The sequence below is a fragment of the Mixophyes fleayi genome, chromosome 3 (genome assembly GCF_038048845.1).
Source record: "Mixophyes fleayi isolate aMixFle1 chromosome 3, aMixFle1.hap1, whole genome shotgun sequence".
Taxonomy (NCBI): domain Eukaryota; kingdom Metazoa; phylum Chordata; class Amphibia; order Anura; family Limnodynastidae; genus Mixophyes; species Mixophyes fleayi.
Genome location: NC_134404.1, coordinates 31,033,517 through 31,045,912, shown reverse-complemented (window position 1 = coordinate 31,045,912; position 12,396 = coordinate 31,033,517). Strand labels below are relative to the sequence as shown.

Sequence of the window (12,396 nt, the reverse complement as noted above, 5' to 3'; positions counted from 1 at the left end):
AAAATCAATGTCACCTCAGTACCTAACTAAATTTCTTTTCAAATATTTTTGGCTGGTGTGTACTATCGTACAATATTCTTAGAACAAAACAGACCTTTGTAAACATGAAATATTGATATATTTCAAACCTCTGCATAAATAAACTTTGAGATTGTACCACGTAATAGATATTGTATCACATAATAGATATTGTACCGCGTAACATAGCTGGTGTCGAAGTTTCTTGTGGTTAACCTGTGAATAAATATTGTTAAAGGTAATGCAACCATTATTGGAATGTAACTGGAATGTAATGTTGACACAGTGCTAAAGTCTCTATCATTCCTGGCTTCCTGAGAACTGGTACAGTAAGAGCAATGTCACAAACAGGCTTTTAAGACTTGGCACTTTGTAATTCTAGGTTATTTTTTTTTTGGGGGGGGGGTTGGCAGCAAAAACAGGTACAATGAACATAATGGAGATATTGAATATATAAGACAAAACATCACTAGATAAGGCAACGTAAAAGGCATTTGAACATGTTTTAAAGTCCACCTGTCACTGATGAATGGAGGCAGCTATTTTGTAAACTGAACCAATATTCATGATGAAGCCTATTAATTCACCAGCAACCACTTTGTGCCTCGGCAACATTGCTGGTGCCTGGTGGTTTCACAGGCTGTCATGACCACAAATAATGATGTACGCACATTAAGTCATGGTTTCATTATGTGTTGTATAAAATGTAAAATAATATTCCAGTACTACGGTTCAGTTATCACCATGACGCAAGGAAGACAAATGCGCAGTAGCCCGTAGCAACCAACCAAATATTAGCTGTAAGACTACCGCAAATTAGACCGATGAAAGAAAATGTCTGGTGGTTTACGGGTTAATGGACATTTTGGTTAATTACGCCATGTTATTAAAGAACGCCATGTTATTAAAGAACACTTGTCGCCTAACCACAGAGCAGGCAGCCATGTTGTGGGCTGAGTCAATATAATTGAGCTGTCAGTGACACATGAAATGTGCCCCTGGGGTAAATGTATTAAACTGCGATTTCTGCAAATCCCTGATATTCTGCGACTTTGACAGCTAAATTTAAAACGGCAATGTCTTTAAGGGCAACTTTGAAAACCGCCGATTCTAGCCACTTTGCTGCCATTATTTTACAGCAATTTTATTAAAGGCAAAGCTCATTGGTGGTTTCAGATAACCGTCGATTGATACATTTACCCCGTAACGTGTGTGCAGCATGCAGTAATTGACCAGCATGCAAAAAATAGTTTGTATTTGCACCCCCTTGCAGTGCAAAGTGCTTATAGGTAGAGAGGCAGATTTTTTTACGAGGTCACAAAATAGCTGCCTCCAATGTGATGGGGTGACCGGTACACCTACTTGCTGCTGAAAATGGTTAAAAAATAAAAACAGACGAAACAATGACCGAAATGCTTAAAGCTACTAAGAACAGAAGTACAAATATTAGCAGTAACAGATAAAACCATATTCCACAAAATATATATATAATTTAAGGCACATGTTAGTACATAGTGCACAATGCTTAATCTCAAAAATTAGTTTCTTGTCATCCCAGGAGAATTAGCTCAGTAAAGATTACTTCCCGCTGCGTAGTTTTTCTCCTGCTAACTCTCCGCAGATCGGCCGTGGCAGTTAGTGGCGCCCTACGCAGAGTCAGTGGCTGAGCTGCATCTGTCCAATCTAACACTATAAAATATGTGGCTTTTATATGAAAGAACGGGCTTCATGTGTGTTATGTACATTACTGCACACGACCCTCACATGTCCGTTGTCACACACCGAACTACTGATCTGCTGAAGGTCCGGTTATATCTCATGGACCATGTGCATCAACTTAGTCTAAACGAGAGAGGTCCATAACTGTATCCAACATGGCCACTTCCAGAGGGTGCAAAATACTCTGCTTCCGAACTTCCTGCTTAACTTATTATCGCAGTTACCTGGGTTGGATTAATTCATTGTTGAGAAGGGCGTTTTTAAACATCAGTTCATTTAATCAGGGCAGGCAATGGCGATAGTAAATGTAAGTGAGATGTTTAGGAACGAGGCATTTTGTACCAATTGGGAGGGTCATGCTGAAAGCAGGGAAAACCATTACCATAACCTGTTACCATAAAGAGAAAAGATAACATATGTGTTCTAAAAACACAATTACAAAGCTAAGGGGTAGATTTATAGAACCTTCTAAAAGTGGAGATGTTGCCCATAGCAACCAATTAGATCCTAGCTAGCATTTATCTAGTATATTCTAGAACATAATAGCTAGAATGTAATGGGTTGCTACGGGCAACACCTCCACTTCTCCATTTCAGAAGCTTTGATAACTTTACTCCTTAGAGTGTTTTCATATGGCCAAAGTAACACTGCATCATGGGAAACAGGCAAACTATGTATATTTGCAAGATTAAGGAAAAGTGGACATACCATTTCATACATAGCTATAGAGCAGAGGAAAACAGTTTCCAGTTACTGAAGGAGAACATTGGGACTGCTGTAAATATTTAAGGCAGGTTCCTTGCACACATTTGCACAGAGAATGCACAGAATAAGAGTGTCTCTCCCTGATTATCACCATATAGTACATATAACATATGAGTTGGACATTTACTGGTACACATGTTCAATAACAGTTGCTGCAACCAGACTCTGTTTGGTACAATCCAATGAGAGTAAATTTCTTGATTGGTTGCTATGGGTTATAGGAACTTTTATTTGCAGTCATCTGTACACCAGTTTTCACAAATGGTCACCACACCCACAGAAGTTATTACATATAATGGGTATGTCAGCCAAATTATATTTAACAGATCCTAAACATTTTCAGTATTTAGACATGATTTGTAATGTGCCGCCCTTTATTTTTTTTCTTTTAGGTTCTAAAATATTGCCAGTCATTATGCTCGTACCTGTCATTGCCTGCTGGCGTCCGTTGGGATGCCTCGGTGACCCTGGCAACCAGCAAATGTAGGCTGATCTATGGTTGCTAGGGTCAACAAAACATATGAAATACATTATTTAATACATAAGGAACATGGTACATCACCAATGTCTTTATAAATACTGAATGTTTCTCAAAATGTTAAAAATAGCTGGCAGGACATCAAGTTCAAGTGCACCAGACACTACCGATATCTCTTAATCTATATAGATAAGCAACAATTGTAATTGCTATAGGAAATATGGAAAAAGGTTTTCTGAAATTTAACACAGCATTTATTTTACAAGGCTAGGTGGGTATAAAAATAGTATCATTAATGGATCTCCGTTACCAACATTTCTGGGCTAAGTGCAAGAAACTAATGAAACCAATTTAAAAAATAGGTTTAAGGCACAACAATAAAATAGGCAGAGCCTGCTCTGCAGTTTCAGAGACACCACGAGGCAAGACGGTAACGAACGTTATTAATCACACCCATGGCCTGTTATATTAGGTTATGTGTGCGGCTAATATTGACAATAATGTGATCCGGTCATGGTTTGGATTGGAAGCCCCTTAACTGGTCAACTAAAACAGACTCTCCCAATACAAATCATCGTTCTGTGGCACGTTGAACGTTATCCTTGGAGGATCGATAACATTGTATAAGCCGAAATATGTGATATGCTGTGACATCAGTGCTAGCCATAAGTGCATGTATGTTTAATTCAGACCTGTTTAATTCAGACCCGTTAAAAACATAACTCGACTTTCAAGAGAAGAAATAAAACAGACATTGTGAACAGAGGAAGTGCAAGACGAAAACTGTAGCAAAGGTCGGCAGTGCATTTCTTTAAGAAAAATAAAAATGAATATGATATAACTAAGAAGACAATAGTGCTTATGGCTTTAAAGTTGCTTTCAAATAAACACTTTAGCTCATTTATGCAAAACGCTACATAACCCTGTCTTTTTTTTTTACATCCGTAGCTAAATATTTAAATGTACCCCGTCATTTTATGACATTCCAGCACATTATAAGGATTTCTCTGGCAAAAGTATAGTATAGAAACTCTAATCAAGGAACAAATAACACAAAGTACTTATTGATACCAGATATCTTGGAGCATTGTTAAATTGCACCTATCAACGACACAGTCAGCGGAGGCCGCCAATTTGTGAGCTGAACCAACATACTCGAGATCGCAGACAATCAATTTAAAGCCTGGGCACGGTCACATGTTCCAAGCGAATTCATTGGCCGAACTTGTATAAAACTAAAAGATGGCTGCCTCCGCTGCGCGCAAACAAGCGCTCTTTACGTTTACACATGGGCATACTCACCGCTGGTTAACCTTGGTGGACGAATTTATAACTACGTGGCATAAAAAAAAATATATATACATGTTTAGGGACCTGTCAGCACATTTTTAACATAAACAAACACTTAAGGGTCCAAATATTATTAAATAATTATAAATTAAAAAAATGTTACGATAAACCAAAAAACAAAACAAAAAAAAAAAGCAAACCTCCCACACACAGTTTATACATGACGATAATTTAAAAAGAAACAAACATAAAATTCATACCTTTCGAGCTAATATTGTTACATTTGTTGTTGCGTAGGCAATATTTTATTCATATTTATGTATGTTTTTGTTTTTTGCGGTTTTTTTTGTTTTTGTTTAAAGGCACAAAATGGAAATATTTTGAGAAGTGCATTTTGCATTGTTCAGAGTCTGTACCGTAATGATAAACTGTGGGAACATCCTGATAAAAATAGGGACATTCTTTGTGCAGTTTTAAGTTGCATTTGAGGTTTTCCCTTTTCTTCCTGTAAATAAGGCATGATTTTACACCACATGTGTAGTAATCTTTGGTATTGGAATGATTAAGTCTCTTTAAATTCCTACAATTTTTCTCCTTTGTCGTTTTCTCATCAAGTCACAATAATATCCGACAGAGTTAGAGTAAACCAGCAAAAAGCTATAATTCTCTTTGGAATATCATTAGTCCAATATAAATATATAGTTTAAGGCAATGTGTGCTTTCGGATCTCTTTTTTTTTTTTTGTAACATAATGGCATAATTATTGATCGGTAAATCTATTGCATCACTTGATCAGAGTTTTTTTTGAGTCATGCTCAGAATATGACATCGTATATAAACTGCGTTTTCTTGTTTGTTTTTTTTAAAGGCACTTTCTGAATAAAAGTCTTTCAAACTACAGAGCAACAAGAATGGCGCTATGATCAATAAGGCCTCCACACGGATTCATCCATTCGACCGCTAGAGTTTAACACAGTGGGTGAGCTACTGTGACTTCCATCCGCATCCACGCCGTCATTCTGGCTGCCCAAATTTGGGTTGAGCAGCGTGCTGCCGTTGGCTGTAGTACAGGGCGGCAGCATTCTTGAAGGTGAGCGGTCTCCCCCCGGAACCATGGGGAACTGGTAGGATCCAGACGATGTCCCATAGTAAAGGTAGGGTGTGCTGCTGGTTTGGAAGGGTCCACTTTGGTTCTGGGAGGAGCCAGGGTAAGGGGGCGGCAGATAGGTATGATAGTGAGTGGTTGCCGACATACCCAATGACATGCCTGAAGTTACTGGAGGAGTGTAAGTAAATGTTGCAGGGTAGTGCATCCGCGGGTTAGGGAAGCGACTCTCCGTTAGGGAAGAGATACTTGTAAACTGCCTGGGATCGGAAAATGGACCCAGCTCTGAGGCACCTTGGGGGAAAAAAAAAAAGAAAAAATGTCTTATTTCATGTAGGCTCTATAAACACAAAACAACACATTAAATGAAGATAATAATAAGAACCAGTGGAGTGCATGAACTTATTTAGATATAACGCCATGTTTTGTGCAATTGGGGTAAACCTGTCCCCTTCACAGTTTCTTACACAGAGACACTGCTGAGAAAAAATACAAATACAATAGGCACTCTGACCAAGTAAAATGATTGAGAGGAGGTGAGGCCTTTAAAGGGTGTGAAACCAGAGTGCCCAAAACTTTAAATCAGAATATAAGTTTACAGCCAAATATGGGTTTCCCATTGCCAACATTTAAGCACGGTGGCTCAGTGGTTAGCACTTCTGCCTCACAATGCTGGGGTCATGAGTTCAATTCCGACCATGGCCTTATCTGTGTGGAATTTGTATGTTTTCCCCATGTTTGCGTGGGTTTCATCCAGGTGCTCCAGTTTACTCCCACACTCCAAAAACATACTGGTAGGTTAATTGGCTGCTATCAAAATTGACCCTAGTTTGTATGTCTGTGTGTATTAGGGAATTTAGACTGTAAGCTCCAATGGGGCAGGGACTGATGTGAGTGAGTCCTCTGTACAGCGCTGCGGAATCAGTGGCGCTATATAAATAAATGGTGATGATGATGATGATGAAACTTATTATCCTTTGGCTGCACAATTCAGGGTGAAGGTACACATCATGCGCCATGTGTATTACTTTTGAAAGTAGGATTCCCATATGCATACCTACCAAATTTTAAAGTTGGGCAATTGGGACAATGGGCACGCACTGCTGGCTTTGCACGAGAAGGGGGCATGATCACATGCCACAGGATGTGGACTCACCCCACTGGGGGGGTGTTTAGCTGTTTTGAGAGCTGGCCCGCCCACAGCTATTTACAAAACACCCTTTCAATGCCACGTGCGCTATACAGGGCAGCAATGACATTGCCGGGACATAGCTCCCAACTTTCCCACTGCAGCACAAAGCTGTCCAAGGGTTACACACCAGTACAGCCCTGTCTAAATCGGGACAGTTGTGAGGCATGCCATATGCTCTGGATATTTCAGGACAGTTCCATGAAAATGTTTAAAGGGGCACTAAACCAAAAATGCTCCCATGCTATGCACGCAGCCATGCCATCAACCTCACCATGAATAATTGCTCTCTATTATAAGCAATTTTAGGTATAATAACACTTTCTGCAGTGTCCTTCAATAGGGTTACTGACAGGAAACTGTGCATAGGAAAAAAGGCCTGCCCCCCACAATACCTCCTTATCTACAATCTCCAGTTCTGATAAATTCCTGAAACACATAATGGTTTAGGAGCTGTGGTCTGTAACATTTATTAAACAATGTGTAAGTAAAGGGATAGGGGGTCTGTACATTTTTTATAAAATTATCTGCAAAAAATATCTTCAAGGATTGACAGTGCTGGTAATAGGTTTATAAGAAGTGGCTGTGAACGGGCTCCATTAAATCTCTCCGACAAATCCCAGGTGGGATTATTTTGTACCAGCCATCGAGGAACAGAGTTCGATATAATAAGAGAATCACAGAACCCTTTCCCTCAACGACTCAGTAAACAGTAAATCACACATATTTATATTTTCCATGCTCACTTGTAACCAAAAAAAAGCAATTGAATAGGCAGTAAATAAGTAAATTAAACACCGAACTGTTCAAACCACAGCGAAAACACCTTTTCTTTTCTACAAAATATATTACGCTGCCAGGTCTTGGTCAGAAACTAGGAACAATTAAATGGCATGTGTTTCCAGTTATATTGTTGCAGAAGTCTCATTAAAAGTGCAGGCTTGGCTGAGATCCAGCCAGGGCTGTCTGCATCCAAATGGCTAATTCTTCTCTCGACCCCCCCCCCCCCCACCTCCATACCTGTTCTGGTCTGCGGAATTCCGCAGCCCAACACCCCTGTCATGACTGCTCTCCGCACATACTTGCTGATGCCAGGTCATGTCACTTGCCATTCATGTAACAATTACTAGCCAAAAGATGTGGTTTGCGAGGAGTAATGAACAACAAATTTCTCCCGGCCCTGCAAAGCTCTGGTCTTTCATTCTCAATTACAATAGCTGTAGTAAAACTGCCTCCTCGTCAGCATGTCAAACTAATTGCATAATAATGGTTACATTCACTGGATGACATTTTGGCATCAGACTGCCTTATATTCCATTCCCGGAGCAATATATTCCTATATTGTACAATGTATGCATGGGGGTGAGGTCAATTAACTAATGCATATGTTGCTTGTTTTTTTTAGTGCTTTTATTTCAGACTGTAGCTTCGAAACAATAAAGAATACTATGAATTGACCTGTGATATTATTATACATTCAGTGAAGAACACTTTCCTCTCCCCTATGAGACATAAAGCGAATCAAACCCAGGTCTTCAATCTCACTGGATCGGCTAATATAGACTGAAACATCAAGAAGTCTTACTGAAATCAGGAGATCATTTACCCCATCAGACGCTTCCTAAGAAGGACACACTGGAAGTAATTATGGAAGCAATTCTACTCAGTCGCTTCCACGCTCCTCCGGATGGGAACATTTATGTGGAAACAGCCACATGCTAGAGCGGAATAGGTGAGGGGGCAGTGGGTGGGGGCTGGTGATTGGCTGAGTGGTATTGTATCTGTCCGGAGATCAAAGAATGCTGAAATAGATAGATATCAGATAGATAGATAATAGATAGTTAGCTATGAGATAGATAGAAAGATAGATAGATAGATAGATATCAGATAGATAGATAGATAATAGATAGTTAGCTATGAGATAGATAGATAAATAATAGCTATGAGACAGACAGACAGATAGATAATAGTTAAATAGCTACGAGACAGACAGATAGCAGCACAGTGGCTTAGTGGTTAGCACTTCTGCTTCACAGCACTGGGGTCATGAGTTCAATTCCCGACCATGACCTTATCTGTGTGGAGCTTGTATGTTCTCCCCGTATTTGTGTGGGTTTCCTCCGGGTGCTCCGGTTTCCTCCCACACTCCAAAAACATACTGGTAGGTTAATTGGCTGCTATCAAATTGACCCTAGTCTGTGTGTGTGTTAGTGCATTTAGACTGTAAGCTCCAATGGGGCAGGGACTGATGTGAGTCAGTTCTCTGTACAGCGCTGCGGAATTAGTGGTGCTATATAAATAAACGGTGATGATGAGATATATATTATATAGATATATAGATAGTAGATATATGTATGATAGATAGCTACGAGATAGATAGATAGATAGATATATGAGATAGATAGATAGATAGATAGTAGATAGATAGCTACAAGATAGATAAGGGATAGATAGATAGATATATATCAGATAGATAAATGAGATAGATATTATATAGATATATAGTAGATAGATATACGAGATAGATAGATAGATAATAGATAGATATGGGATAGATAGATAGATATTAGATAGATAGACAGATAGATAGATAATAGATAGATAAATAGATAGATATGGGATAGATAGATATGGGATAGATAGATTTGGGATAGATAGATAGATATGAGATAGATAGATAATAGATATATATATATATATATAGATAGATAGATAGATAGATAGATGTGTAAAGAGGTTTTGAAACCAATATAAAGTGACTTGTTTCAATTCCTTTTAGAATTTATTCCTCTTAATACTACGTATTAGAATATATCTCACGGGAGATCTGTAGATATTACAGAAAATATATAGATAGAGCAGATAATATATAACATGAAACAACTGACCTCATCAGTTTTACGAAAAAAGGGAAGAAGCAAGGAGGTCGATGAGATGCACTAAGCACTCCATGGATATAATAATAGTTTGGGGCAACTAGGATTTGGATCCATCCTCCTTTCTTCTTCCCTTTTTTCTTAATATTAATAAGGTTTGATGCACCCCTTAATATATAAATTGAGGAGTATCCTAATTTGATTACAATATTAGAAGGGTATAATCACTCAACCAACCGCTTGTGCGACTTTTCCCATTCCCCCTTGCCCCACCCCTACGAACTCATCAGTTTTACCACAGGAAAGAGAAGATGAGAATATTAGGTTCTTATTTACAAACTCCAAATAAACAAATCCCTTTTTTCTGGAGTATCAAGGACCATGTCACAATACGCTCCGTGACAAGTACAGAGGTATATGTTTCGCACTGATTACTCAAATGTTGCTCTAATAAACATCTAATTGCTGCTTTAAAGGTCAGACTGGTCCAAGCACAGTGAGCCGAAAGCTCTGAAGCTATTTGTTCTATCCAGCTGTAGAATAATATTTACGGTTCTGCCCAGGGGTAATGAAGCTTTATGTGTTTACAATGCTCGGTGCATTGATAAATGCAGCCCACGGTGAGATCGGAGCCACAGACTGTTGATAGAAAATGATTGCAGACATTTGCACATCAAATATTTGTTTTACATAATGGCTTCAATTGAACATAGTCACAAGTCGTGGTTCTCACGGATGAGTTTCCAAAACATAAAAAGTACAGGAAGAAGAGAGTAATAGTTGTCCTGAGCGCTGATGGTGGTGTTATATGGAAAAGCACTTTCTGTGTTACAGATTCAGAAAGTCCATCCAGAGCAAGATTTACACAAAATGTTTACTTCTATGTTACTGTACATGCATGTTGTATGCACAACACCGTATGTACACTCCTCACGCATATCATCATGGTGCCAGACATACTGGAGAACAGGTTTTTGCATAGGCGGTATTAATGTTATGTTGGGGACTTGTGGGGGGAGATATATTATGTGGGAGCTGGAGGGGGGATATTAATGTAATGTGGGCATGCCGGCTATTGATATATCGTAGGGACTACTAATGCAATCTCTGCTCTCTATTAAGTGCATGTAGGGGCTAATAAATTAATGTTGGGGCTCATTGGGTGAAATATGCATCCTATTAACTTGATATTGAGGCTGGTTGTTGGAAGTATGCTCATTTCTTAAAAATAAATGTTTTTAATTGAATGTTGCAGCTGGTTGAGGTCTACTTATCTACACTAGGTCTACTTATTTAATGTGAATGCTTTAATTTTCGGGCTGCTTGGGGGAAAGGAGGCCTTTTTATTAATTATTAAATGTGGTAGCAGGTGATTTAATCTTGAGCTTGGTTAGGGGAGGGAGGGCTAAAGTGTTGACTCATTGCTTAACCAGAAGATGAATAGTACCTCTCTCTTTCAAAAAAGGTCCCCAACATTCTAGAATTCAGCCAAGCAGTAACTGAGTTTAAGACACTAGCTGCAGGTAGCAAAAACTGCAAGAACAGCTTTTCCAATTCTGGTGGTCCAGAATTTGCTGGACTGGCTTGCGCTGTCAGGACTTTGTCCCATCTGTCCCGCTTCATGTTTCTCTGCCAGTGACTTGCAGATAATTTACATAACATATATATTTTTCTGTTACCCCTAACTTCTTGTGACACATCCAGCCTGGCATCGTGGCACCCTATATGTGCTGACACACGGGTTGAGAATCACTGAGCCTCACTGTAAAGTGGCCACAGAGGATTCACCTGGTGCATTGGCTTCTTAGAAAGACTACACCAGGGAATATAATTTCAGTATTACAGTGTAACACCCCTTTGCAAAAACTAGCTCCATCTGGGTGTTCAGTGTCTGAAACCCCAACATTTGTGAAATACTCACCCCTTTGATTAACAGTGAAGTCTCCTACCACAGAATACGTGTGAAATGTAAGAGATCAGACACTTCTTGTGTCGAGAGCGCTCACTGGACGTCTGCCCAGTCAGTCACTCAACTCATATCTACACAATAAAGCACCGATGTGTCAAAGTGGGTCAATTTCAAACCTCTTCTTTCTACTTCAGTACTCATAGAAGGCAGGAGTCCCGGATATCAGACCAGAGGAGTTTTGATAAGTGACACCAGTGACATTTGTGAGCAGCGGGCATTTCAATACGACATATTGGCACATGAAATGCGGCTATGCTTTGTTTTTACGTTTATGCCTCAAGACAGAGTCTTACTCCAACAGGACAATGCTCATTAAGCGGAAATCCACTGGGCTCCCTGACAGATTGATTAGGAACTATGAAAACTTGGGCGAAAAAGAAAAAAAAAGTGAAGGGGGGCTCTTTCGCTTTGAAACCAGATATACTGTGGAACAAAAGCCAGTCTCCGGGCAGCTGGCTGTTCCAAGGGCCCACACACAGAGCCAATAGAGACATGTGACTGCTCTGTCACATCCTGCAGTCATTTCCAGCCAGCGTGCGTGAGCTTCTATTCCGCTCCGAGAAAGGAAGAAAAAAGAAAAAAGGATGAGATATATTAGGAAGGGACATATGGAAACACTTTCAGTAAATCCGCTGCCATGAAATTTATAACGAGCGAGAGGCTTCAGATGTGGTTAGGAGCCTGAGATAAGACCCCAGAAACAAGGACAGACGACAAGCTTCCCCTCACTGTCTGCTTTTCAAAAGCTAAAATATCCAGGGGGGGGGGCAATATAAGAGGAATTAAAAAAGACATAAGTAATGGTCGAGTGGACAGTCACTGAGCACCTGTCACTCACAGCCTGATCGCAGGGCGCCTGAGACAACAAAGGCTGCGATTTCTAACGACATGTGCGCTGAATCAGTTTTCTTCTAAGTATCATTTGTAACTCCGGTCCGATTCTGAAATGTTAATCTAGAAAACGAGCTGTAGGGGACCAGCATGTTT

At 39.7% G+C, this 12,396-nt stretch overlaps 1 protein-coding gene across 2 annotated transcripts in view; it reads right to left on the bottom strand.

Moving 5' to 3' along the window:
• Nucleotides 1-417: 417 nt before the first annotated feature.
• RUNX2 (RUNX family transcription factor 2) overlaps nucleotides 418-12,396 on the bottom strand; it is a 78,233-nt gene continuing 66,254 nt past the window's right edge. For both annotated transcript variants that reach the window (XM_075201309.1, XM_075201310.1), the window contains one exon: nucleotides 418-5,669. In XM_075201309.1, coding sequence (XP_075057410.1) covers nucleotides 5,194-5,669 — 476 coding nt within the window. In that variant the 3' untranslated portion in view covers nucleotides 418-5,193. The remainder of the gene's footprint in view (nucleotides 5,670-12,396) is intronic.